The sequence below is a fragment of the Pseudophryne corroboree genome, chromosome 11 (genome assembly GCF_028390025.1).
Source record: "Pseudophryne corroboree isolate aPseCor3 chromosome 11, aPseCor3.hap2, whole genome shotgun sequence".
Taxonomy (NCBI): Eukaryota; Metazoa; Chordata; class Amphibia; order Anura; family Myobatrachidae; genus Pseudophryne; species Pseudophryne corroboree.
In genome coordinates, this window is record NC_086454.1 from 335783925 (window position 1) to 335808770 (window position 24846).

The 24846-nt window shown below is 61.8% G+C and overlaps 1 protein-coding gene across 3 annotated transcripts in view; it reads left to right on the forward strand.

Moving 5' to 3' along the window:
* Nucleotides 1–24846, forward strand: part of LOC134969692 (adhesion G-protein coupled receptor G1-like) — a 165904-nt gene that overhangs the window by 60682 nt on the left and 80376 nt on the right. For all 3 annotated transcript variants that reach the window (XM_063945801.1, XM_063945803.1, XM_063945802.1), the window contains exon 3: nt 9743–10165. In XM_063945801.1, coding sequence (XP_063801871.1) covers nt 9743–10165 — 423 coding nt within the window. The remainder of the gene's footprint in view (nt 1–9742; nt 10166–24846) is intronic.

The following is a 24846-nucleotide window of genomic DNA, read 5'->3' on the forward strand; positions in this document are numbered from 1 at the left end:
ATATTGGAAACCGAGCAATTTGTGCTAATGTAGCGTGGCTACTGTCCCGCCCCTAAACTAAACAATGCTATTGTGTAATTTGTACTTAGCGGTCGTACCCTTACGCACATTGCGTAAACACGCGACAGTGCGTATGTCTTTACGTTGCGTACGCAGTCCCGTACTTTGTCCGAGACACGTGTACAAAAACCGTACGTCCGCAATAGTACAAATCCCACACTTCTATAAATGTAAGCGATATTCCCTATAATCGTTTACTTAACACAACACAGTTTCTCTCTGTATAAACCTGTTTAACTAGGCCAGACTGTATTTGTGTTTTACGTTTACTTCCTTAATATTTATTCTATATTTTTAACTAAATAGCAACAAATTTCTCCGCACAGGTCTAAATGAATCTAGTAATCAGTATTTATGGCAACAATATGAGCAGGCATGCAAAGTACAGGTGTACGCTTGTGTTGTGTGCGCATTTGGCGCCAAACAGAAATTCACAGACTTTTTAAATAGCTTTGCGTATTTACTTTACGGGTCCCACCAGCATCCCTACAAACCATGCAGAGCAGACGCCATCTAATCAGCAATAAAATAAAGTTTCCCAGTGTATCCTGCGGCCAGAAAAAGATTTACGTAGGATACCTGTCCACCCTTTGCTGATAGATAAAGTCTGCTTTAACCTGCTAGGCTGCGGGTATGTGGAAATCCCGGACGATGCCCCCAATTGATAATGTCGATATTATCTTAAACCATAAAGCTATACTTTTAAACACACGTTTACCATGGAGCCGCTACGGCCGCTAAACTTAATATTCACTCTACGTACCTTTTACGCTATTTGCGTAATTAGTCCCGTACCGTGTACGGACTCTGCGTACAAACGCCGCGCTGGGGATACAAAGTACACGCAGCGCGTACACACTCAATTAATACACTTTAAAACCTTATACAGTTAGGCAATGTAATACACTTTAAACCCTAGCAGGGAAAAGAGGACACAACACCGATTTGTAGTAAATCACTGGGTTCCGACACCACAGAGTAATATATCTAAAAGGGGGTTTAACAATACAAATTATGCACTACAATACAACAGAGTAAATGGCTACAGTCAATGTACATACGTGAGAATATTCGCATGCGCTTCCTGGTCCAGTCCTCCGCTAATCAGGTAGATAGCGTTGAGAGTCTTGTGTCTGGCCGGGCTGCAGCAGGCTTTATTTATACAAGTCTTCCAAAAGCAATATAATGGATACTGTAATCCCTTTGTCCATTGGACACAGGGATGCATCCTTACAGTACAGGAGAGGTCATAGGTTGATTTGAAAAGGTGGGCGTTGTCTTTCTCAACTGCTCCTGTGGGTGGTCTCCTCTGGATTCCCACCGCATACATAATGTACAGTAAATACAGTTTATATCTATATTCTGCTTCTGTACATAACTATCCACAGGAACATGCGATCTTCCGCAAACCAATGCCGGAATGTTACCCTTAAAATACCCTACAGCTGGATACTAGACACCACCTTATAACCTTAGTCTGTCCCCTCCTATCATGCAAAGGTGAATCCCTTTGTTCTGGAATCATTTAAACTGTTGATACTTGCTGATGTGGTGCAGGGGGACTATGTGTACAATGTGCACTATTTGGATTAAATATGGAATGTTTTGATAGCCCTCCATGCATTCACAAACTCCGCCGTAAATACCCATACCACGCGCAGGACTGCGGGAGCGACCATACCCAAATTGCGGATATGTGCACGCACGGCGGAACAAGTGCACGCGCAGTGGGCATGTGTGTGTATTTTTGTTATGCACACCAGTGCCTACAGGAATGTACTGGTGTTTGAACTGTTATGCAAAACAGATGGACTCACAGACAAACTGGGGGATATGACATAACGTACACAGAAGGTGATAGGGTAACAAAATACACACAAAGTGAACAGAGAAGCCCAGAGGCTAAGGAACTGGGTATCTCCCTTGTATTAGAACTGCTCAGATGGAAAAGCAAGATGTTGTGTTTTAATACGTAGAGAACCCGAAATGCTGTTGCTAAGGGCAACAGCAAAACCCTAAAGGGTTACCAACGGGTGTGGCAGTAAACTCCTTGGTCAGAGATGGAATGATAGACACAAGGAGAATCTCCACAATCCTAATTCTCACTTGCAGTGCACAGGTTTTAGCTTACTGCCACTAAACTGACCCCTGACACCTAGCACAGTGAGACAGGATTAGACAGGCAAGTCTTAGAATACAGCCGCAAACTTGCTAAGTTCACAGAGTAGTAACAGAACCCCAGCAAGCTAAACGACTGACTCCAGTCTTACTGCTAGGTCTGGATTGGCAGAGTGTAATACCAAATCCCCAGGCCTATTTGCAGTAAGCAACAAACAAATACAAAGCTACACAGTACTGGCTAACTTTCATGAACTGACTAACCAACAAAGATTCAGCAGCATCTGCTTACCCTGAAAAGAGGCCTTATAAAGCAGGTGCTGTCCACGCCCCACTCAGACCTCACAGACTGTGAGCACAAAAACCAGCACCGGATCCCCTGCCGTGCACAGAGCCTATAACCACTGCACAGCAAAAGACCCGAACCGGAGTATCAGCTGCGCTCAGGTTACTCCACTAGCACTTGTCTCCCGGTTGCCATGACGACGTGGCAGCACAGGGCAGGAGACCCTAACAGTACCCCCCCTCTGACGAGGGGTCAAAGAACCCCTACCACCGGGTTTATCAGGGAACTGCGAGAAGAAAGAGCGTATCAGTCTGGGGGCATGAAGATCACAACTGCGCACCCACGACCGCTCCTCCGGGCCATACCCCTTCCAGTGCACCAAAAATGACAGCCGACCCCGAACCACCTTGGAGTCAAGAATCCTTTCAACAACAAACTCCCTCTGGCCACGTATCAGAAGAGGGGAAGGTCTTCCACTGGAAGAAGGATTACTAATCGCCCGTTTTAAAAGGGAACAATGAAATGTTTTATTGATACCCAAAGAACGGGGCAGATCTAACTGAAATGCCACCGGATTGATAACCCTGGTGATCTTATAAGGGCCGATGAACCGGGGCCCTAACTTATGAGATGGCTGTCTCAACTTCAAATTCTTGGTAGACAACCAGATGAAGTCTCCTAATTTGAAGCTGCAGGGTCTTTTCCGCTTATCAAAAATCCTTTTGGTCACTAATGACACAGACACAAGGGCTTTCTTCACTTTCCGCCAAATACCTCTAAGGACCGAAACCACAGAGGAACCACCAGGCGTGGAGTCCAGGGGGTCAAAAGAATTGGCCTTAGGATGATGCCCATACACACAAAGGAAGGGAGAGATCCCTGTAGCAGAGTGAGCCGCGTTGTTATAGGCAAACTCCGCCATGGACAGATGAGCAACCCAGTCAGTCTGACACTTGGAGACATAACACCTGAGGAACTGCTCCAAGGACTGGTTCACCCTTTCAGTCTGCCCATTAGACTGCGGATGGTAGCCTGACGACAAGCTGACAGAAATCTGGAGATCGGAACAAAATGCCCTCCAGAATTTGGCCACAAACTGGGATCCGCGGTCAGAGACCACATCAAGTGGCAACCCGTGGAGACGCACAACATGCAGCATAAATAATTCAGACAGGCGTCTGGCTGATGGCAGCCCAACCAGTGGAACGAAGTGCGCCATCTTCGAAAACCTGTCAACGACAACCCAGATGGCTGTCATCCCCGAGGATTTGGGCAAGTCCACCACAAAATCCATTGAAATGTGGGTCCATGGCTTAGATGGGATAGAGAGTGGATGTAATGGGCCAACAGGAACCCCTCTAGGAGTCTTATTTCGGGCACAGATGTCACATGCCCGAACCCACTGATCCACATCCTTAGCCACCGAGGGCCACCACACCGCCCTAGATAGCAACTCCCGAGTTCTGGCAATACCCGGGTGACCTGCCGACTTCTTGGCATGGAATTCCAGGAACACTCGCTGTCTTAACCTAGGAGGCACAAACAAAAGACCTACCGGAAGGTCTGGAGGAGCCTGCTCCTGTGCTCTAAGGACTAATGATAAGAGGTCCTGGGTAATGCCCACTTTAATACATGATGGGGAAACAATGGGCAACGGCTCCTCGGTGGTCTCCTGGATTGGAGCAAAACTCCGCGAGAGCGCATCAGCCTTGATGTTTTTTGACCCAGGGCGATATGTTATCAAAAAATTAAAGCGAGCAAAAAACAAAGCCCATCGTGCCTGCCTGGCATTGAGACGCTTCGCTGACTCTAAATATGCCAGATTCTTATGGTCAGTGAGAATTGAGACCACAAACTTAGCCCCCTCAAGCCAGTGTCTCCACTCCTCGAGTGCATCCTTAATAGCCAACAATTCCCGGTTACCCACGTCATAATTCATTTCGGCAGGCGAAAATTTACGGGAAAAGTAAGCACAGGGATGAAGGCGATTATCAGACACTCCCATCTGAGAAAGCACTGCCTCAATACCCATCTCAGAGGCATCCACCTCCACCACAAAAGGACGCTCTGGATCTGGATGTCGCAGCACCTTGGCCGCAACAAATGCCCTTTTGAGACGGGCAAAAGCCGCTTTAGCCTCACAAGACCAGTGAGCAACATCCGCCCCTTTCTTAGTGAGTGCCACCAAGGGCGCCACTATAGACGAAAATCCAGCGATAAATCGTCTATAAAAATTCGCAAAGCCCAGGAAACGCTGAAGCGCCTTCAAACTAGTGGGCTGCACCCAATCCAGGACTGCCTGTACCTTGGAACCCTCCATTTGGAAACCTTCTGGGGAGATAATATATCCTAGAAATGCGATTTGCTGAACTTCAAATTCGCACTTCTCCAGCTTCGCCCCAAGCCGGTGGTCTCTGAGTGTCTGGAGGACTAAGCGTACATGCTTCTGATGTTCCTCCAGGGAATGGGAGAAGATTAGGATGTCATCTAAGTATACAACTAAGAATCTATCCAAATATTCCCTGAGCACATCATTCATGAAATCCTGGAAGACTGCCGGGGCATTACAGAGCCCAAAAGGCATCACCAAATATTCATAATGCCCTGAGTGGGTATTAAAGGCAGTCTTCCATTCATCCCCCTCTCTTATTCGGATTAGATTGTACGCACCGCGTAGGTCAATCTTAGAAAAAATGGTGGCAGTACGAAGCTGGTCAAACAAGACCGAAATGAGAGGCAGTGGGTATGAGTTTTTAATCGTGATACGGTTCAATTCCCTGAAGTCGATGCAGGGTCGCAACGAACCGTCCTTTTTACCCACGAAGAAGAACCCCGACCCAACTGGAGACTGTGAAGGTCTGATAAATCCCTTAGCCAAGTTCTCCTGAATGTACTCTGCCATAGCCTGAGTCTCAGGACGTGACAGGGAGTACAACCTGCTCTTGGGAAGCTTAGCATTTGGCAACAAATCAATGGCACAGTCATAGGGGCGATGGGGAGGTAGTACCTCTGCAACTTTTTTGGAGAACACGTCCGCAAAATCTGCATAACACCCTGGCAATCCTGGCAAACTTAGCTGCGAGAGCCTGACTGGAAGGCTCAAGCAACTCCTGAAACAATCAGTACCCCAACTAAGAATCTCCCCAGAGACCCAGTCAAATTGAGGATTGTGGGCCCTTAACCAGGGTAACCCCAACACCAATGGGGCAAAAGTACAGACAGTCACATAAAAGGACAATCTTTCAGAGTGTGTGGCTCCAATAAACAAAGAAATCTGGCTAGTGCAAGAGGTAATTTTACCTTGGGATAATGGTTCCCCGTTTAACCCACAAATCTCAATTTCCGATGCCAAGGGTACTAAGGGAACAGAGTGTTTCAGGGCGAATTGGCGGTCCATAAAAACCCCGTCGGCCCCACTGTCCACAAAGGCCTCAGTCTTGACAGTTTGACCGAGGATCTTCAAGGTCACCGGAATGATAAAAGTCTTCTTGGGAAATTCTGACTTCTGGCCTGACAGGATATTTCCCATCACCCTCAGGCCCTGAAGTTTTCCGGCTTTTCTGGGCATGATACTACCACATGACCTTTATTCCCACAGTACAAACACAACCCCTGCTGTCTCCTCCGCGTCTTCTCACGCGAGGAGAGGCGGGTAGCCCCAATCTGCATAGGCTCCTCAGAAAATTCCTCAGAGTCTGAGGTTCCCTTGGGAAGGAAGGAAATCTCAGTCTCCCTTTCAAGCCTACGCTCTCTCAGCCGTCTATCCACCCGGATGGATAACTGCATGAGCTGATCCAAGCTATCAGGCAAGGGATATTGTACCAGTTGGTCCTTTATCTGGTTAGAAAGACCTCTTCGGTACTGGTGTCTCAGGGCTGGGTCATTCCACTGGGTATCATGGGCCAACCTCCGAAACTCCGTACAGTAAACCTCAACTGGCCTTCGCCCTTGCTTAAGGATCGAAATCTGAGCCTCGGCTGAGGCCGTCTTGTCAGGGTCATCATACAACATGCCCAGTGCCGTAAAAAAAGCATCAACACTTTTAAGCGACGGACAGTCAGGCTGCAACCCATATGCCCAGACCTGTGGGTCTCCTTGTAGCAAGGAAATCACTATGCCCACCCGCTGAATCTCCGACCCAGAAGACTGAGGCCTAAGCCGGAAGTATAGCTTGCAGCTCTCCTTGAAACAAAAGAACTGCGAGCGATCTCCAGAAAAACGATCCGGGAGATTTACTTTCGGCTCCTTAACCCCTGCAGGTGCTGCTGCTGCGGGAGCTCCGCCAGCAGCCTGGGAGGTGTGCATTTTAATGGACAAATCATTAAATTGTCGAGTCAGGACCTGCACCTGATCGACCACCTGTTGCAACGTATTTTGAGGGGTATGCTCCATATTCCCACAAAATTTCAACAGGAGTATTAGGCTGCTGAATATGTTATGCACACCAGTGCCTGCAGGAATGTACTGGTGTTTGAACTGTTATGCAAAACAGATGGACTCACAGACAAACTGGGGGATATGACATAACGTACACAGAAGGTGATAGGGTAACAAAATACACACAAAGTGAACAGAGAAGCCCAGAGGCTAAGGAACTGGGTATCTCCCTTGTATTAGAACTGCTCAGATGGAAAAGCAAGATGTTGTGTTTTAATACGTAGAGAACCCGAAATGCTGTTGCTAAGGGCAACAGCAAAACCCTAAAGGGTTACCAACGGGTGTGGCAGTAAACTCCTTGGTCAGAGATGGAATGATAGACACAAGGAGAATCTCCACAATCCTAATTCTCACTTGCAGTGCACAGGTTTTAGCTTACTGCCACTAAACTGACCCCTGACACCTAGCACAGTGAGACAGGATTAGACAGGCAAGTCTTAGAATACAGCCGCAAACTTGCTAAGTTCACAGAGTAGTAACAGAACCCCAGCAAGCTAAACGACTGACTCCAGTCTTACTGCTAGGTCTGGATTGGCAGAGTGTAATACCAAATCCCCAGGCCTATTTGCAGTAAGCAACAAACAAATACAAAGCTACACAGTACTGGCTAACTTTCATGAACTGACTAACCAACAAAGATTCAGCAGCATCTGCTTACCCTGAAAAGAGGCCTTATAAAGCAGGTGCTGTCCACGCCCCACTCAGACCTCACAGACTGTGAGCACAAAAACCAGCACCGGATCCCCTGCCGTGCACAGAGCCTATAACCACTGCACAGCAAAAGACCCGAACCGGAGTATCAGCTGCGCTCAGGTTACTCCACTAGCACTTGTCTCCCGGTTGCCATGACGACGTGGCAGCACAGGGCAGGAGACCCTAACAATTTTATACGTGCTGCGTGTTCTATAATATTTTTCGACTTTGACAGTGTGATGTGGCGGCAGCTCCGCTCTGTCCTCTGTGTGTGATGTGGCGACAGCTCCGCCCTGTCCTCTGTGTGTGATGTGGCGGCAGCTCCGCCCTGTCCTCTGTGTGTGATGTGGCGGCAGCTCTGCCCTGTCCTCTGTGTGTGATGTGGCGGCAGCTCTGCCCTGTCCTCTGTGTGTGATGTGGCGGCAGCTCTGCCCTGTCCTCTGTGTGTGATGTGGCGGCAGCTCTGCCCTGTCCTCTGTGTGTGATGTGGCGGCAGCTCTGCCCTGTCCTCTGTGTGTGATGTGGCGGCAGCTCTGCCCTGTCCTCTGTGTGTGATGTGGCGGCAGCTCTGCCCTGTCCTGTGTGTGATGTGGCGGCAGCTCTGCCCTGTCCTCTGTGTGATGTGGCGGCAGCTCCGCTCTGTCCTCTGTGTGATGTGGCGGCAGTTCTGCCCTGTCCTCTGTGTGTGATGTGGCGGCAGCTCTGCCCTGTCCTCTGTGTGATGTGGTGGCAGCTCCTCTCTGTGCTCTGTGTGTGATGTGATGGCAGCTCTGCTCTGTCCTCTGTGTGTGATGTGATGGCAGCTCTGCCCTGTCCTCTGTGTGTGATGTGGCGGCAGCTCTGCCCTGTCTTCTGTGTGTGATGTGGCGGCAGCTCTGCCCTGTCCTCTGTGTGTGATGTGTCGGCAGCTCTGCCCTGTCCTCTGTGTGATGTGGCGGCAGCTCCGCTCTGTCCTCTGTGTGATGTGGCGGCAGTTCTGCCCTGTCCTCTGTGTGTGATGTGGCGGCAGCTCTGCCCTGTCCTCTGTGTTATGTGGCGGCAGCTCCGCTCTGTCCTCTGTGTGTGATGTGACGGCAGCTCTGCTCTGTGTGATGTGGCGGCAGCTCCGCTCAGTCCTCTGTGTGATGTGGCGGCAGCTCTAGTGATCGTATTATGTACTATTGCTATTGTCATAATATGAGCCACTGGCCAATAGGAGGGGTCCCCCCTGTGTTTTCCTGTGACTCGTGCTCTGATGGTGGCTGTTCCGGCACGCGGGGAATAGAAAATGGTGATGTTATTGTCTATGTATGATATTGAGATATATTGGCAATGTACTAAGCTTGAGGAGAGAGATAAAGTGGAAGGAGATAAAGTACCAACCAATCAGCTCCTAGCTGTCCCTTTTAAAATACAGCCTGTAACATGACAGGAGCTGATTGGCTGGTACTTTACCTCAGCCCACTTTATCCCTCTCTGTGTACATCATAACTCTGGTACTAATTACAGTAAGTCACCTGTGCTCAAGTATGGATGGATATCCTTAAAACCTGGACAGTTAAGTGTCCCTTGGGGACTGAAGTTAGGATCTCCTGGAATAGAGCACGGGTGCTTGTTAGTCTTGATGTACAGAGACTGGATTATTTCAGTGAGGTCTCCTAGGCCATTATAAAGGGATTTTTCAAAATTTCACCCACAAAGGGGTTAAAAGGGGTGAGATGATTATTGGGAATTCCCCCTCACAGAGGATCGTTAAGACAGCCCACCCAGTCGGGGCTATAAAGAATGCATGGTGCCGGCAAAACCAAGTTGCGGCGTGGGGAGGACACAGTGCTCTGTTCCTGGACTTCCTTGCCAGTGGCAGTTTAAGAGCAGTCCATTATTCAAATAGGGGAGCCACATCAACTGCCACCCCTAAACACTGTCAAGCATCGCTTAGTGTGACATAATGGACTGCTCTGCAACTGCCACTGGCAAGAAAGTGCAGCCTAATGATTCAGGAGATTTTGTGATGAGTCAGTTGTATTTGATAGGAGGGCAGGCTATACCATAGGTCGCCCTGATTACATGATGTGTATGACCCCTGACAACATACAGGACAAGGTTTCCAGTGCCTCAGAGCAGCTGGAAAATGCCAGCCTCACCTCACTCTATGGTGTTTCTCTGCAGGCGCTGTGCCAGGCGGGCACGCACTCTCCATGTGCGGATGGAGGAAGCAGCTTGCTGATGGGAATAACCTGCGCTACTACCGCAGTTCCACAGACGATACGGTGACTGTGCTGAATACGGCTAAAGCCCTGATGGTCATCTCTCCGTTTGCGCCCTCTGGTAACATTACCCTGCAGACGCATGCTGGGATGTACGTCTTCTGCGTGCACTGGCTTCCCGCTCTGCGCATCTTCAATATCACCTATGGGGTGACCAAGTCATGGGAGGTCTCACCCAGGTCGGACATGGAGGATGATGTCTCTCTACGGCCCACGCCACCCACCAGCTGTGACCCTGAGTTCCCCCTGATCAACGTGACCATCAATGGACAGCTAAAGGGGAATTCATGTCACTTCAACTACTCCATCCAGGCTCTGAGCTCCGGTAAGGCCCGACACGTCACATATCAGCCAGAGGTGTAATGGTGCCCATACACTTGTGAGATAATCGGTGCTAACCTTCAATTTCGACCACATCTGTGAGAGAAATGGAAGGATTGTATGCACATTTAAGGTACCATGCGACCCGATGCGCGGGCACGCCGCTCGAATATCGCGTCTTATGATAGTATGTGCTGCCCTTAATATTTATCGAATCGCGGCGTGGGGGGGGGGGGGTGCCGCTGTCAGTGAAGCGGGGGGGGGGGTTGGTGCCGCTGTCAGTGAGGTCAGGGATATGTCAGTGAGGCGGTGGGTGTGCCGCTGTCAGTGAGGCGGTGGGTGTATCGCTGTCAGTGAGGCGGGGGGGGGCGCTGTCAGTGAAGCGGGAGGGTGGTGAAGGGGGGGGGGTGCCGCTGTCAGTGAGGCGTGGGGGGGGGGGGTGCCGCTGTCAGTGAGGCGGGGGGGGGGGTGCCGCTGTCGTTGAGGCGGGGGTTGTGCCGCTGTCGGTGAGGCGGGGGTGTGCCGCTGTTGGTGAGGCGGGGGGTGTGCCGCTGACAGTGAGGTGGGGGGTGTGCCGCTGTCGGTGAGGCGGGGGGTATGCCGCTGTCGGTAAGGCGGGGGTGGTGCCGCTGTCGGTGAGGCGGGGGGGTGTGCCGCTGTCGGTGAAGCGGGGGGGGGGGGGGGGGGTGCCGCTGTCAGTGAAGCGGGGGGGGGGGGGCCGCTGTCAGTGAGGTCAGGGATGTGTCAGTGAGGCGGTGGGTGTGCCGCTGTCAGTGAGGCGGTGGGTGTATCGCTGTCAGTGAGGCGGGGGGGTGCCGCTGTCGGTGAGGCGGGGGGGGGGGTGCCGCTGTCAGTGAGGCGGTGGGTGTATCGCTGTCAGTGTGGAGGGGGTGTGCCGCTGTCAGTGAGGCGGGGGGTGTGTGCCGCTGTCAGTGAGGCGGGGGGGGGGGATGCCGCTGTCAGTGAGGCGGGGGGGGGGGGGGGTGCCGCTGTCAGTGAGGCGGTGGGTGTGCCGCTGTCAGTGAGGAGGGGGTGTGCCGCTGTCAGTGAGGCGAGGGGGGGTTGTGCCGCTGTCAGTGAGGCGGAGGGTGTGCCGCTGTCAGTGAGGCGGTGGGTGTGCCGCTGTCAGTGAAGCGGGGGGGGTGGGGTGCCGCTGTCAGTGAGGAGGGGGTGTGCCGCTGTCAGTGAGGCGGGGGGGGTGCCGCTGTCAGCGAGGCGGGGGGGGGGTGCCGCTGTCAGGGGGGGGGGAAGTGCCGCTGTCAGTGAGGCGGGGGGTGTGCCGCTGTCGGTGAGGCGGGGGGTGTGCCGCTGTCGGTGAGGCGGGGGTGTGCCGCTGTCGGTGAGGCGGGGGGTGTGCCGCTGTCGGTGAGGCGGGGGGTGTGCCGCTGTCGGTGAGGCGGGGGTGTGCCGCTGTCAGTGAGGAGAGGGTGTGCCGCTGTCAGTGAGGCGGTGGGTGTGCCGCTGTCAGTGAGGCGGGGGGGTGTGCCGCTGTCAGTGAGGCGGGGGTGTGCCGCTGTCGGTGAGGCGGGGGTGTGCCGCTGTCGGTGAGGCAGGGGGTGTGCCGCTGTCGGTGAGGCGGGGGTGTGCCGCTGTCGGTGAGGCAGGGGTGTGCCGCTGTCGGTGAGGCGGGGGGTGTGCCGCTGTCGGTGAGGCGGGGGGTGTGCCGCTGTCGGTGAGGCGGGGGGTGTGCCGCTGTCAGTGAAGCGCGGGGGGGGTGCCGCTGTCAGTGAGGCGGTGGGTGTGCCGCTGTCAGTAAGGTCAGGGATGTGTCAGTGAGGCGGTGGGTGTGTCGCTGTCAGTGAGGCGGGGGGGGGGGGGGTGCCGCTGTCGGTGAGGCGGGGGGGGGGGGGGGGGTGCCGCTGTCAGTGAGGCGGGGGGGGGTGCCGCTGTCAGTGAGGTGGGGGGGGGGGTGCCGCTGTCAGTGAGGCGGTGGGTGTGCCGCTGTCAGTGAAGCGGGGGTGCCACTGTCAGTGAGGTCAGGGATGTGTCAGTGAGGTGGTGGGTGTGCCGCTGTCAGTGAGGTGGGGGGGGGTGTGCCCCTGTCAGTGAGGCGGGGGGTGTGTGCCGCTGTCAGTGAGGCGGGGGGGGTGTGCCGCTGTCAGTGAGGCGGTGGGTGTGCCGCTGTCAGTGAGGCGGTGGGTGTGCCTCTGTCAGTGAAGCAGGGGGGGGTGACGCTGTCAGTGAGGAGGGGGGGTGCCGCTGTCAGTGAGGCGGGGGGGTGCCGCTGTCAGTAAGGCGGGGGGGGGGGAGGGGGTGCCGCTGTCGGTGAGGCGGGGGTGTGCCGCTGTCGGTGAGGCGGGGGTGTGCCGCTGTCAGTGAGGTCAGGGATGTGTCAGTGAGGCGGTGGGTGTACCGCTGTCAGTGAGGCGGTGGGTGTGTCGCTGTCAGTGAGGCGGGGGGTGTGCCGCTGTCTGTGAGGCGGGGGGGGGGGGGTGTGCCGCTGTCGGTGAGGCGGGGGGGTGTGCCGCTTTCGGTGAAGCAGGGGGTGTGCCCCTGTCGGTGAGGCGGGGGGTGTGCCGCTGTCGGTGAGGCAAGGGGTGTGCCGCTGTTGGTGAGGCGGGGGGTGTGCCGCTGTCGGTGAGGTGGGGGGGGTGCCGCTGTCGGTGAGGTGGGGGGGGTGCCGCTGTCAGTGAGGCGGGGGGTGTGCCACTGTCAGTGAAGCAGGGGGTGTGCCGCTGTCAGTGAAGCGGGGGGTGTGCCGCTGTCGGTGAGGTGGGGGGGGGTGCCGCTGTCAGTGAGGCGGGGGGATGTGCCGCTGTCAGTGAGGCGGGGGGCGGGGGGTGTGCCGCTGTCAGTGAGGCGGGGGGGGTGCCGCTGTCAGTGAGGCGGGGGGGGGGTGCCGCTGTCAGTGAAGCGGGGGGTATGCCGCTGTCAGTGAGGCGGGGGTTGTGCCGCTGTCAGTGAAGCGGGGGGGGGGTGCCGCTGTCAGTGAGGCGGTGGGTGTGTCGCTGTCAGTGAGGTCAGGGATGTGTCAGTGAGGCGGTGGGTGTGCCGCTGTCGGTGAGGCGGGGGGGGGTGCCGCTGTCAGTGAAGCGGGGGGGGAAAGGTGCTGCTCCCAGTAAGCCGGTGGGTGTGTCGCTGTCAGTGAGGCGGTGGGTGCAGCTGTCAGTGAAGCGGGGGGGGGGGGGGGAGTTGCTGCTGGCAGTGAGGCGGTGGGTGTGCCGCTGTCAGTGAGGTCAGGGATGTGTCAGTGAGGCGGTGGGTGTGCCGCTGTCAGTGAGGCGGTGGGTGTGCCGCTGTCAGTGAAGCGGGGGGGGGTGCCGCTGTCAGTGAGGAGGGGGTGTGCCGCTGTCAGTGAGGCGGGGGGTGTGTGCCGCTGTCAGTGAGGCGGGGGTGTGCCGCTGTCGGTAAGGCGGGGGTGTGCCGCTGTCAGTGAGGAGGGGGTGTGCCGCTGTCAGTGAGGCGGTGGGTGTGCCGCTGTCAGTGAAGCAGGGGGTGTGCCCCTGTCGGTGAGGCGGGGGGTGTGCCGCTGTCGGTGAGGCGGGGGGTGTGCCGCTGTCGGTGAGGCGGGGGGGTGCGCTGTCGGTGAGGCGGGGGTGTGCCGCTGTCGGTAAGGCGGGGGTGTGCCGCTGTCAGTGAGGAGGGGGTGTGCCGCTGTCAGTGAGGCGGTGGGTGTGCCGCTGTCAGTGAAGCAGGGGGTGTGCCCCTGTCGGTGAGGCGGGGGGTGTGCCGCTGTCAGTGAAGCGGGGGGTGTGCCGCTGTCAGTGAGGCGGGGGGGGTGCCGCTGTCAGTAAAGCGGTGGGGGGGGGGGGTGCCGCTGTCAGTGAGGCGGTGGGTGTGCCGCTGTCAGTGAGGTCAGGGATGTGTCAGTGAGGCGGTGGGAGTGCCGCTGTCAGTGAGGCGGTGGGTGTGTCGCTGTCAGTGAGGCGGGGGGTGTGCCGCTGTCAGTGAAGCGGGGGGGGGGGGGGGGGGTGCTGCTGTCAGTGAGGCGGTGGGTGTGCCGCTGTCAGTGAGGTCAGGGATGTGTCAGAGAGGCGGTGGGTGTGCCGCTGTCAGTGAGGCGGTGGGTGTGCCGCTGTCGGTGAGGCGGTGGGTGTGCCGCTGTCAGTGAGGCGGGGGGTGTGCCGCTGTCAGTGAGGCGGTGGGTGTGCCGCTGTCAGTGAGGCGGGGGGGTGTGCCGCTGTCGGTGTGGCGGGAGGGGGGGGTGCGCTGTCAGTGAAGCGGAGGGGGGGGGGGTGCTGCTCTCAGTAAGGCGGTGGGTGTGTCGCTGTCAGTGAGGCGGTGGGTGTGCCGCTGTCAGTGAAGCGCGGGGGGGGGGGGGGGGGGTGTTGCTGTCAGTGAGGCGGTGGGTGTGCCGCTGTCAGTGAGGTCAGGGATGTGTCAGTGAGGCGGTGGGTGTGCCGCTGTCAGTGAGGCGGTGGGTGTGTCGCTGTCAGTGAGGCGGGGGGTGTGCCGCTGTCGGTGATGCGGGGTGGGGTGCCGCTGTTGGTGAGGCGGGGGGTGTGCTGCTGTCGGTGAGGCGGGGGGGGTGTCGCTGTCAGTGAGGCGGGGGGTGTGCCGCTGTCAGTGAGGTGGGGGAGTGTGTGCCGCTGTCAGTGAGGAGGTGGGTGTGCCGCTGTCAGTGAGGCGGGGGGGTGAGCCGCTGTCAGTGAGGCGGGGGGGGGGGGGGGGGGGGGGCGCTGTCAGTGAGGCGGGGGGGGTGTGCCGCTGTCAGTGAGGCGGTGGGTGTGCCGCTGTCAGTGAAGCGGGGGGGGGGTGCCGCTGTCAGTGAGGAGGGGGTGTGCCGCTGTCAGTGAGGCGGGGGGGGGGGTGTGCCGCTGTCAGTGAGGCGGGGGGGGGGGGGGTGCCGCTGTCAGTGAGGCGGAGGGGGGGTGTGCCGCTGTCAGTGAGGCGGGGGGTGTGCCGCTGTCAGTGAAGCGGGGGGTGTGCCGCTGTCGGTGAGGCGGGGGTGTGCCGCTTTCGGTGAGGCGGGGGGTGTGCCGCTGTCGGTGAGGCGGGGGGGTCCACTCTCGGTGAGGCGGGGGGTGTGCCGCTGTCAGTGAGGCGGGGGGTGTGCCGCTGTCAGTGAGGCGGGGGGTGTGCCGCTGTCAGTGAGGCGGGGGGTGTGCCGCTGTCAGTGAAGCGGGGGGGTGTGCCGCTGTCAGTGAGGCGGGGGTTGTGCCGCTGTCAGTGAAGCGGGGGGGGGGTGCCGCTGTCAGTGAGGCGGTGGGTGTGTCGCTGTCAGTGAGGTCAGGGATGTGTCAGTGAGGCGGTGGGTGTGCCGCTGTCAGTGAGGCGGTGGGTGTGTCGCTGTCAGTGAGGCGGGGGGTGTGCCGCTGTCAGTGAAGCGGGGAGGTGAGTGCTGCTGTCAGTGAGGCGGTGGGTGTGCCGCTGACAGTGAGGTCAGGGATGTGTCAGTGAGGCGGTGGGTGTGCCGCTGTCAGTGAGGCGGTGGGTGTGTCGCTGTCAGAGAGGCGGGGGGGGGTGCCGCTGTCAGTGAAGCGGGGGGGGGGGGGTGCTGCTCCCAGTAAGCCGGTGGGTGTGTCGCTGTCAGTGAGGCGGTGGGGTGTGCCGCTGTCAGTGAAGCGGGGGGGGGGGGGAGTTGCTGCTGTCAGTGAGGCGGTGGGTGTGCCGCTGTCAGTGAGGTCAGGGATGTGTCAGTGAGGCGGTGGGTGTGCCGCTGTCAGTGAGGCGGTGGGTGTGCCGCTGTCAGTGAAGCGGGGGGGGTGCCGCTGTCAGTGAGGAGGGGGTGTGCCGCTGTCAGTGAGGCGGGGGGGGGGGTGCCGCTGTCAGTGAGGCGGGGGTGTGCCGCTGTCGGTAAGGCGGGGGGTGTGCCGCTGTCAGTGAGGAGGGGGTGTGCCGCTGTCAGTGAGGCGGTGGGTGTGCCGCTGTCAGTGAAGCGGTGGGTGTGCCGCTGTCAGTGAGGAGGGGGTGTGCCGCTGTCAGTGAGGCGGGGGGGGGGGGGGTGCCGCTGTCAGTGAGGCGGGGTGGGTGTGCCGCTGTCGGTGAGGCGGGGGGGTGTGCCGCTGTCGGTGAGGCGGGGGTGTGCCGCTGTCGGTGAGGCGGGGGGTGTGCCGCTGTCGGTGAGGCGGGGGGTGTGCCGCTGTCGGTGAGGTGGGGGGGGGTGCCGCTGTCGGTGAGGCGGGGGGTGTGCCGCTGTCAGTGAAGCGCAGGGGGGAGTGCCGCTGTCAGTGAGGTCAGGGATGTGTCAGTGAGGCGGTGGGTGTGTCGCTGTCAGTGAGGCGGTGGGTGTGCCGCTGTCGGTGAGGCGGGGGGGGGGGGTGCCGCTGTCGGTGAGGCGAGGGGGGGTGCCGCTGTCGGTGAGGCGGGGGGTGTGCCGCTGTCAGTGAGGCAGGGGGGGGGGGGGGGGGGGGTGCCGCTGTCAGTGAGGTGGGGGGGGGGGTGCCGCTGTCAGTGAGGCGGTGGGTGTGCCGCTGTCAGTGAAGCGGGGGGGGGGTGCCACTGTCAGTGAGGTCAGGGATGTGTCAGTGAGGCGGTGGGTGTGCCGCTGTCAGTGAGGGGGGGGGGGGTGCCCCTGTCAGTGAGGCGGGGGGTGTGTGCCGCTGTCAGTGAGGCGGGGGGGTGTGCCGCTGTCAGTGAGGCGGTGGGTGTGCCGCTGTCAGTGAGGCGGTGTGTGTGCCGCTGTCAGTGAAGCGGGGGGGGGGGGGGGGGGTGCCGCTGTCAGTGAGGAGGGGGGGGTGCCGCTGTTAGGGAGGCGGGGGGGGGGGGGGGGGGGTGCCGCTGTCAGTGAGGCGAGGGGGGGTGCCGCTGTCAGTGAGGCGAGGGGGGTGTGCTGCTGTCAGTGAGGCGGGGGGGTGCCGCTGTCAGTGAGGCGGTGGGTGTGCCGCTGTCAGTGAGGCGGGGGGGTGCCGCTGTCGGTGAGGCGGGAGGGGGGGGTGCCGCTGTCAGTGAAGCGGGGGGGGGGGGGGGGTGCTGCTCTCAGTAAGGCGGTGGGTGTGTCGCTGTCAGTGAGGCGGTGGGTGTGCCGCTGTCAGTGAAGCGGGGGAGGGGGGGGGGGTGTTGCTGTCAGTGAGGCGGTGGGTGTGCCGCTGTCAGTGAGGTCAGGGATGTGTCAGTGAGGCGGTGGGTGTGCCGCTGTCAGTGAGGCGGTGGGTGTGTCGCTGTCAGTGAGGCGGGGGGGTGTGCCGCTGTCGGTGAGGCGGGGTGGGGTGCCGCTGTTGGTGAGGCGGGGGGTGTGCCGCTGTCGGTGAGGCGGGGGGTGTGTCGCTCGCTGTCAGTGAGGCGGGGGGTGTGCCGCTGTCAGTGAGGTGGGGGAGTGTGTGCCGCTGTCAGTGAGGAGGTGGGTGTGCCGCTGTCAGTGAAGCGGGGGGGGGGGGGTGCCACTGTCAGTGAGGTCAGGGATGTGTCAGTGAGGCGGTGGGTGTGCCGCTGTCAGTGAGGCGGGGGGGGGTGAGCCGCTGTCAGTGAGGCGGGGGGGGGGTGTGCCGCTGTCAGTGAGGCGGGGGGGTGTGCCGCTGTCAGTGAGGCGGTGGGTGTGCCGCTGTCAGTGAAGCGGGGGGGGTGCCGCTGTCAGTGAGGAGGGGGGTGTGCCGCTGTCAGTGAGGCGGGGGGGGGGTGCCGCTGTCAGTGAGGCGGAGGGGGGGGGGTGCCGCTGTCAGTGAGGCGGAGGGGGGGGGGTGCCGCTGTCAGTGAAGCGGGGGGGGTGCCGCTGTCGGTGAGGCGGGGGTGTGCCGCTGTCGGTGAGGCGGGGGGTGTGCCGCTTTCGGTGAGGCGGGGGGTGTGCCGCTGTCGGTGAGGCGGGGGGGTGCCACTCTCGGTGAGGCGGGGGGTGTGCCGCTATCAGTGAAGCGGGGGGGGGGGGGGTGCCACTGTCAGTGAGGTCAGGGATGTGTCAGTGAGGCGGTGGGTGTGCCGCTGTCAGTGAGGCGGGGGGGTGTGCAGCTGTCAGTGAGGCGGGGGGGTGAGCCGCTGTCAGTGAGGCAGGGGGGGGGTGTGCCGCTGTCAGTGAGGCGGGGGGGTGTGCCGCTGTCAGTGAGGCGGTGAGTGTGCCGCTGTCAGTGAAGCGGGGGGGGTGCCGCTGTCAGTGAAGCGGGGGGGGGGGGGGGGGGTGCCACTGTCAGTGAGGTCAGGGATGTGTCAGTGAGGCGGTGGGTGTGCCGCTGTCAGTGAGGCGGGGGGGGGGTGTGCAGCTGTCAGTGAGGCGGGGGGGTGAGCCGCTGTCAGTGAGGCAGGGGGGGGGGTGTGCCGCTGTCAGTGAGGCGGGGGGGGTGTGCCGCTGTCAGTGAGGCGGTGGGTGTGCCGCTGTCAGTGAAGCGGGGGGGGTGCCGCTGTCAGTGAGGAGGGGGTGTGCCGCTGTCAGTGAGGCGGGGGGGGGGGTGCCGCTGTCAGTGAGGCGGGGGGGGGGGTGCCGCTGTCAGTGAGGCGGGGGGTGTGCCACTGTCAGTGAAGCGGGGGGGTGTGCCGCTGTCGGTGAGGCGGGGGTGTGCCGCTGTCGGTGAGGCGGGGGGTGTGCCGCTTTCGGTGAGGCGGGGGGTGTGCCGCTGTCGGTGAGGCGGGGGGGGTGCCACTCTCGGTGAGGCGGGGGGTGTGCCGCTGTCAGTGAGGCGGGGGGGTGTGCCGCTGTCAGTGAGGCGGGGGGTGTGCCGCTGTCAGTGAAGCGGGGGGTATGCCGCTGTCAGTGAGGCGGGGAGTTGTGCCGCTGTCAGTGAAGCGGGGGGGTGTGCCGCTGTCAGTGAGGCGGGGGGTGTGTGCCGCTGTCAGTGAGGCGGGGGGGTGTGCCGCTGTCAGTGAGGCGGTGGGTGTGCCGCTGTCAGTGAGGCGGTGGGTGTGCCGCTGTCAGTGAAGCGGGGGGGGGGGGTGCCGCTGTCAGTGAGGAGGGGGGGTGCCGCTGTTAGGGAGGCGGGGGGGGGGGGGGTGTGCCGCTGTCAGTGAGGCGAGGGGGGGGTGCCGCTGTCAGTGAGGTGGGGGGTGTGTCGCTGTCAGTGAGGCGGGGGGTGTGCCGCTGTCAGTGAAGCGGGGGGTATGCCGCTGTCAGTGAGGCGGGAGTTGTGCCGCTGTCAGTGAAGCGGGGGGTGTGCCGCTGTCAGTGAGGCGGGGGGTGTGTGCCGCTGTCAGTGAGGCGGTGGGTGTGCCGCTGTCAGTGAGGCGGTGGGTGTGCCGCTGTCAGTGAAGCGGGGGGCCGCTGTCAGTGAGGAGGGGGGGTGCCGCTGTTAGGGAGGCGGGGGTGTGCCGCTGTCAGTGAGGCGAGGGGGGGTGCCGCTGTCAGTGAGGCGGTGGGTGTGTCGCTGTCAGTGAGGTGGGGGGGGGTGTCGCTGTCAGTGAGGTGGGGGGTGTGCCGCTGTCGGTGAGGCAGGGGGGGTGCCGCTGTCGGTGAGGCGGGGGGGGGTGCCGCTGTCGGTGAGGCGGGGGGGGTGTCGCTGTCAGTGAGGCGGGGGGGTGTGTCGCTGTCAGTGAGGCGGGGGGTGTGTCGCTGTCAGTGAGGAGGTGGGTGTGCCGCTGTCAGTGAAGTGCGGGGGGGGGGGGTGCCACTGTCAGTGAGGTCAGGGATGTGTCAGTGAGGCGGTGGGTGTGCCGCTGTCAGTGAGGCGGGGGGGGTGAGCCGCCGTCAGTGAGGCGGGGGGGGGGGGGGGGTGCCGCTGTCAGTGAGGCGGTGGGTGTGCCGCTGTCAGTGAAGCGGGGGGGGTGCCGCTGTCAGTGAGGAGGGGGTGTGCCGCTGTCAGTGAGGCGGGGGGGGGGTGCCGCTGTCAGTGAGGCGGAGGGGGGGTGTGCCGCTGTCAGTGAGGAGGGGGGTGTGCCGCTGTCAGTGAAGCGGGGGGTGTGCCGCTGTCGGTGAGGCGGGGGGGGTGCCGCTTTCGGTGAGGCGGGGGGGTGTGCCGCTGTCGGTGAGGCGGGGGGTGCCACTCTCGGTGAGGCGGGGGGGTGTGCCGCTGTCAGTGAAGCGGGGGGGGGGGGGTGCCACTGTCAGTGAGGTCAGGGATGTGTCAGTGAGGCGGTGGGTGTACCGCTGTCAGTGAGGCGGGGGGGGGGTTCAGCTGTCAGTGAGGCGGGGGGGGTGAGCCGCTGTCAGTGAGGCGGGGGGGGGGGGGGGTGCCGCTGTCAGTGAGGCGGGGGGGGTGTGCCGCTGTCAGTGAGGCGGTGGGTGTGCCGCTGTCAGTGAAGCGGGGGGGGTGCCGCTGTCAGTGAGGAGGGGGTGTGCCGCTGTCAGTGAGGCGGGGGGGGGTGTGCCGCTGTCAGTGAGGCGGAGGGGGGGTGTGCCGCTGTCAGTGAGGCGGGGGGTGTGCCGCTGTCAGTTAAGCGGGGGGTGTGCCGCTGTCGGTGAGGCGGGGGTGTGCCGCTGTCGGTGAGGCGGGGGGGTGTGCCGCTTTCGGTGAGGCGGGGGGTGTTCCGCTGTCAGTGAGGAGGGGGGGGTGCCACTCTCGGTGAGGCGGGGGGTGTGCCGCTGTCAGTGAGGCGGGGGGGTGTGCCGCTGTCAGTGAGGCGGGGGGTGTGCCGCTGTCAGTGAGGCGGGGGGTGTGCCGCTGTCAGTGAAGCGGGGGGTATGCCGCTGTCAGTGAGGCGGGGGTTGTGCCGCTGTCAGTGAAGCGGGGGGGGGGTGCCGCTGTCAGTGAGGCGGGGGGGGGTGTGGCGCTGTCAGTGAGGCGGGGGGGTGTGCCGCTGTCAGTGAGGCGGTGGGTGTGCCGCTGTCAGTGAGGCGGTGGGTGTGCCGCTGTCAGTGAAGCGGGGGGGGGGGGGTGCCGCTGTCAGTGAGGAGGGGGGGTGCCGCTGTTAGGGAGGCGGGGGGGGGGGTGTGTGCCACTGTCAGTGAGGCGAGGGGGGGGGTGCCGCTGTCAGTGAGGCGAGGGGGGTGTGCTGCTGTCAGTGAGGCGGGGGGGGTGCCGCTGTCAGTGAGGCGGTCGGTGTGCCGCTGTCAGTGAGGTCAGGGATGTGTCAGTGAGGCGGTGGGTGTGCCGCTGTCAGTGAGGCGGTGGGTGTGTCGCTGTCAGTGAGGCGGGGGGAGGGGGGTGCTGCTGTCAGTGAGGCGGTGGGTGTGCCGCTGTCAGTAAGGTCAGGGATGTGTCAGTGAGGCGGTGGGTGTGCCGCTGTCAGTAAGGCGGGGGGTGTGTCGCTGTCAGTGAGACGGGGGGTGTGCCGCTGTCTGTGAGGCGGGGGGAGGGTGCCGCTGTCAGTGAAGCGAGGGGGGGGGGGGTGCTGCTCTCAGTAAGGCGGTGGGTGTGTCGCTGTCAGTGAGGCGGTGGGTGTGCCGCTGTCAGTGAAGCGGGGGGGGGGGGGAGTTGCTGCTGTCAGTGAGGTGGTGGGTGTGGTGTGCCGCTGTCAGTGAGGTCAGGGATGTCTCAGTGAGGCGGTGGGTGTGCCGCTGTCAGTGAGGCGGTGGGTGTGTCGCTGTCAGTGAGGCGGGGGATGTGCCGCTGTCGGTGAGGCAGGGGGGGTGCCGCTGTCGGTGAGGCGGGGGGGGTGCCGCTGTCGGTGAGGTGGGGGGGGTGTCGCTGTCAGTGAGGCGGGGGGTGTGCCGCTGTCAGTGAGGTGGGGGAGTGTGTGCCGCTGTCAGTGAGGCGGTGGGTGTGCCGCTGTCAGTGAAGCGGGGGTGGGGGTGGTGCCACTGTCAGTGAGGTGAGGGATGTGTCAGTGAGGCGGTGGGTGTGCCGCTGTCAGTGAGGCGGGGGGGGGGTGCCGCTGTCAGTGAGGCGGGGGGTGCCGCTGTCAGTGAGGCGGGGGGGTGTGCCACTGTCAGTGAGGCGGTGGGTGTGCCGCTGTCATTGAAGCGGGGGGGGTGCCGCTCTCAGTGAGGAGGGGGTGTGCCGCTGTCAGTGAGGCGGGGGGGGTGTGCCGCTGTCAGTGAGGCGGAGGGGGGGTGTGCCGCTGTCAGTAAGGCGGGGGGGGTGTGCCGCTGTCGGCGAGGCGGGGCGTGTGCCGCTGTCGGTGAGTCGGGGGGTGTGCCGCTGTCGGTGAGGCGGGGGGTGTGCCGCTGTCGGTGAGGTGGGGGGGTGCTGCTGTCGGTGAGGCGGGTGGGTGTGCCGCTGTCGGTGAGGCGGGGTGTGTGCCCCTGTCAGTGAAGCGGGGGGTGTGCCGCTGTCAGTGAGGCGGGGGGGGTGCCGCTGTCAGTGAAGCGGGGGGGGGGTGCCGCTGCCAGTGAGGCGGTGGGTGTGCCGCTGTCAGTGAGGTCAGGGATTTGTCAGTGAGCCGGTGGGTGTGCCGCTGTCAGTGAGGCGGTGGGTGTGTCGCTGTCAGTGAGGCGATGGGTGTGCCGCTGTCAGTGACGGGGGGGGGGTGCTGCTGTCAGTGAAGGAGGGGGGGGGTGCTGCTGTCAGTGAGGCGAGGGGTGTGCCGCTGTCAGTGAGGCGGAGGGTGTGCCACTGTCAGTGAGGTGGGGGGGTGTGCCGCTGTCAGTGAGGCAGTGGGTGTGCCGCTGTCAGTGAAGCGGGGGGGGGGGGCACTGTCAGTGAGGTCAGGGATGTGTCAGTGAGCCGGAAGTGGGGGGGGGGGGGTGCCGCTGTCAGTGAGGCGGGGGGGGGTGCCGCTGTCAGTGAGGCGGGGGGGGGGGGGTTTGCCGCTGTCAGGGAGGCGGTGGGGTGTGCCGCTGTCAGTGAAGCGGGGGGTGTGCCGCTGTCAGTGAAGCGGGGGGGTGTGCCGCTGTCAGTGAAGCGGGGGGGGGGGGTGCCGCTGCCAGTGAGGCGGGGGGGGTGCCGCTGTCAGTGAAGCGGGGGGTGTGCCGCTATCAGTGAAGCGGGGGGGTGTGCCGCTGTCAGTGAATTGGGGGGTGTGCCGCTGTCTGTGAGGCGGGGGGGGTGCCGCTATCAGTGAAGCGGGGGGGGGTGCCGCTGTCAGTGAAGCGGGGGGTGTGCCGCTGTCAGTGAAGCGGGGGGGTGCCGCTGTCAGTGAGGTCAGGGATGTGTCAGTGAGGCGGGGGGGTGCCACTGTCGGTGAGGCGGGGGGGGGGGGGGGGGTGCCGCCGTCGGTGAGGCGGGGTGTGTGCCCCTGTCAGTGAAGCGGGGGGTGTGCCGCTGTCAGTGAGGCGGGGGGGTGTGCCGCTGTCAGTGAAGCGGGGGGGGGGTGCCGCTGCCAGTGAGGCGGTGGGTGTGCCGCTGTCAGTGAGGTCAGGGATTTGTCAGTGAGCCGGTGGGTGTGCCGCTGTCAGTGAGGCGGTGGGTGTGTCGCTGTCAGTGAGGCGATGGGTGTGCCGCTGTCAGTGACGGGGGGGGGTGCTGCTGTCAGTGAGGCGGGGGGTGTGCCGCTGTCAGTGAGGCGGAGGGTGTGCCACTGTCAGTGAGGTGGGGGGGTGTGCCGCTGTCAGTGAGGCAGTGGGTGTGCCGCTGTCAGTGAAGCGGGGGGGGGGGGGCACTGTCAGTGAGGAGGGGGGGGTGCCGCTGTCAGTGAGGCGGGGGGGGGGTTTGCCGCTGTCAGTGAGGAGGGGGTGTGCCGCTGTCAGGGAGGCGGTGGGGTGTGCCGCTGTCAGTGAAGCGGGGGGTGTGCCGCTGTCAGTGAAGCGGGGGGGTGTGCCGCTGTCAGTGAAGCGGGGGGGGGGTGCCGCTGTCAGTGAGGCGGGGGGTGTGCCGCTGTCAGTGAAGCGGGGGGTGTGCCGCTATCAGTGAAGCGGGGGGGTGTGCCGCTGTCAGTGAATTGGGGGGTGTGCCGCTGTCTGTGAGGCGGGGGGGGGTGCCGCTATCAGTGAAGCGGGGGGGGTGCCGCTGTCAGTGAAGCGGGGGGTGTGCCGCTGTCAGTGAAGCGGGGGGGTGCCGCTGTCAGTGAGGTCAGGGATGTGTCAGTGAGGCGGGGGGTGCCACTGTCGGTGAGGCGGGGGGGCGGGGGGGGGGGGGGGGTGCCGCCGTCGGTGAGGCCGGGGGGGTGCCGCTGTCGGTGAGGCCGGGGGTGTGCCGCTGTCGGTGAGGCCGGGGGTGTGCCGCTGTCGGTGAGGCCAGGGATGTGTCGGTGAGGCCGGGGGTGTGTCGGTGAGGCCGGGGGTGTGCCGCTGTCAGTGAGGACGGGGGTGTGCCGCTGTCGTTGAGGCCGGGGGTGTGCCGCTGTCGGTGAGGCCGGGTGTGTGCCGGTGAGGCCGGGGGTGCGCCGCTGTCGGTGAGGCCGGGGGTGTGCCGCTGTCGGTGAGGCCGGGTGTGTGCCGGTGAGGCCGGGGGTGCGCCGCTGTCGGTGAGGCCGGGGGTGTGCCGCTATCGCTACGCTCGTTTACCGTTCCCAATTGTAGTCCACGTGGATCGTAAAGTATGAAAAAGTTAAAAAAAATGAAGAAAAAAATGTGAAACTCATGTCGACCTTTTCCATGTCGACATAGTACATGTTGACCCATTGATCATGTCGACACAATGCATGTCGACCAACAGTGGCCGACCTAAGTGCTGGTGACCTAATAACGGTATCCCGCTCTGCACTGTACATGAAGGAGAGATGTATACTGTCAGACCAGTGAGAGCTCCCAGTAGGAGCCTGCGTGCCTCTCCCCCTCTGCACTGTACATGTAGGATAGATGTATACTGTCAGACCAGTGAGAGCTCCCAGTAGGAGCCTGCGGGCCTCTCCCCCTCTGCACTGTACATGTAGGATAGATGTATACTGTCAGACCAGTGAGAGCTCCCAGTAGGAGCCTGCGGGCCTCTCCCCCTCTGCACTGTACATGAAGGAGAGATGTATACTGTCAGACCAGTGAGAGCTCCCAGTAGGAGCCTGCGGGCCTCTCCCCCTCTGCACTGTACATGTAGGAGAGATGTATACTGTCAGACCAGTGAGAGCTCCCAGTAGGAGCCTGCGGGCCTCTCCCGCTCTGCACTGTACATGAAGGAGAGATGTATACTGTCAGAC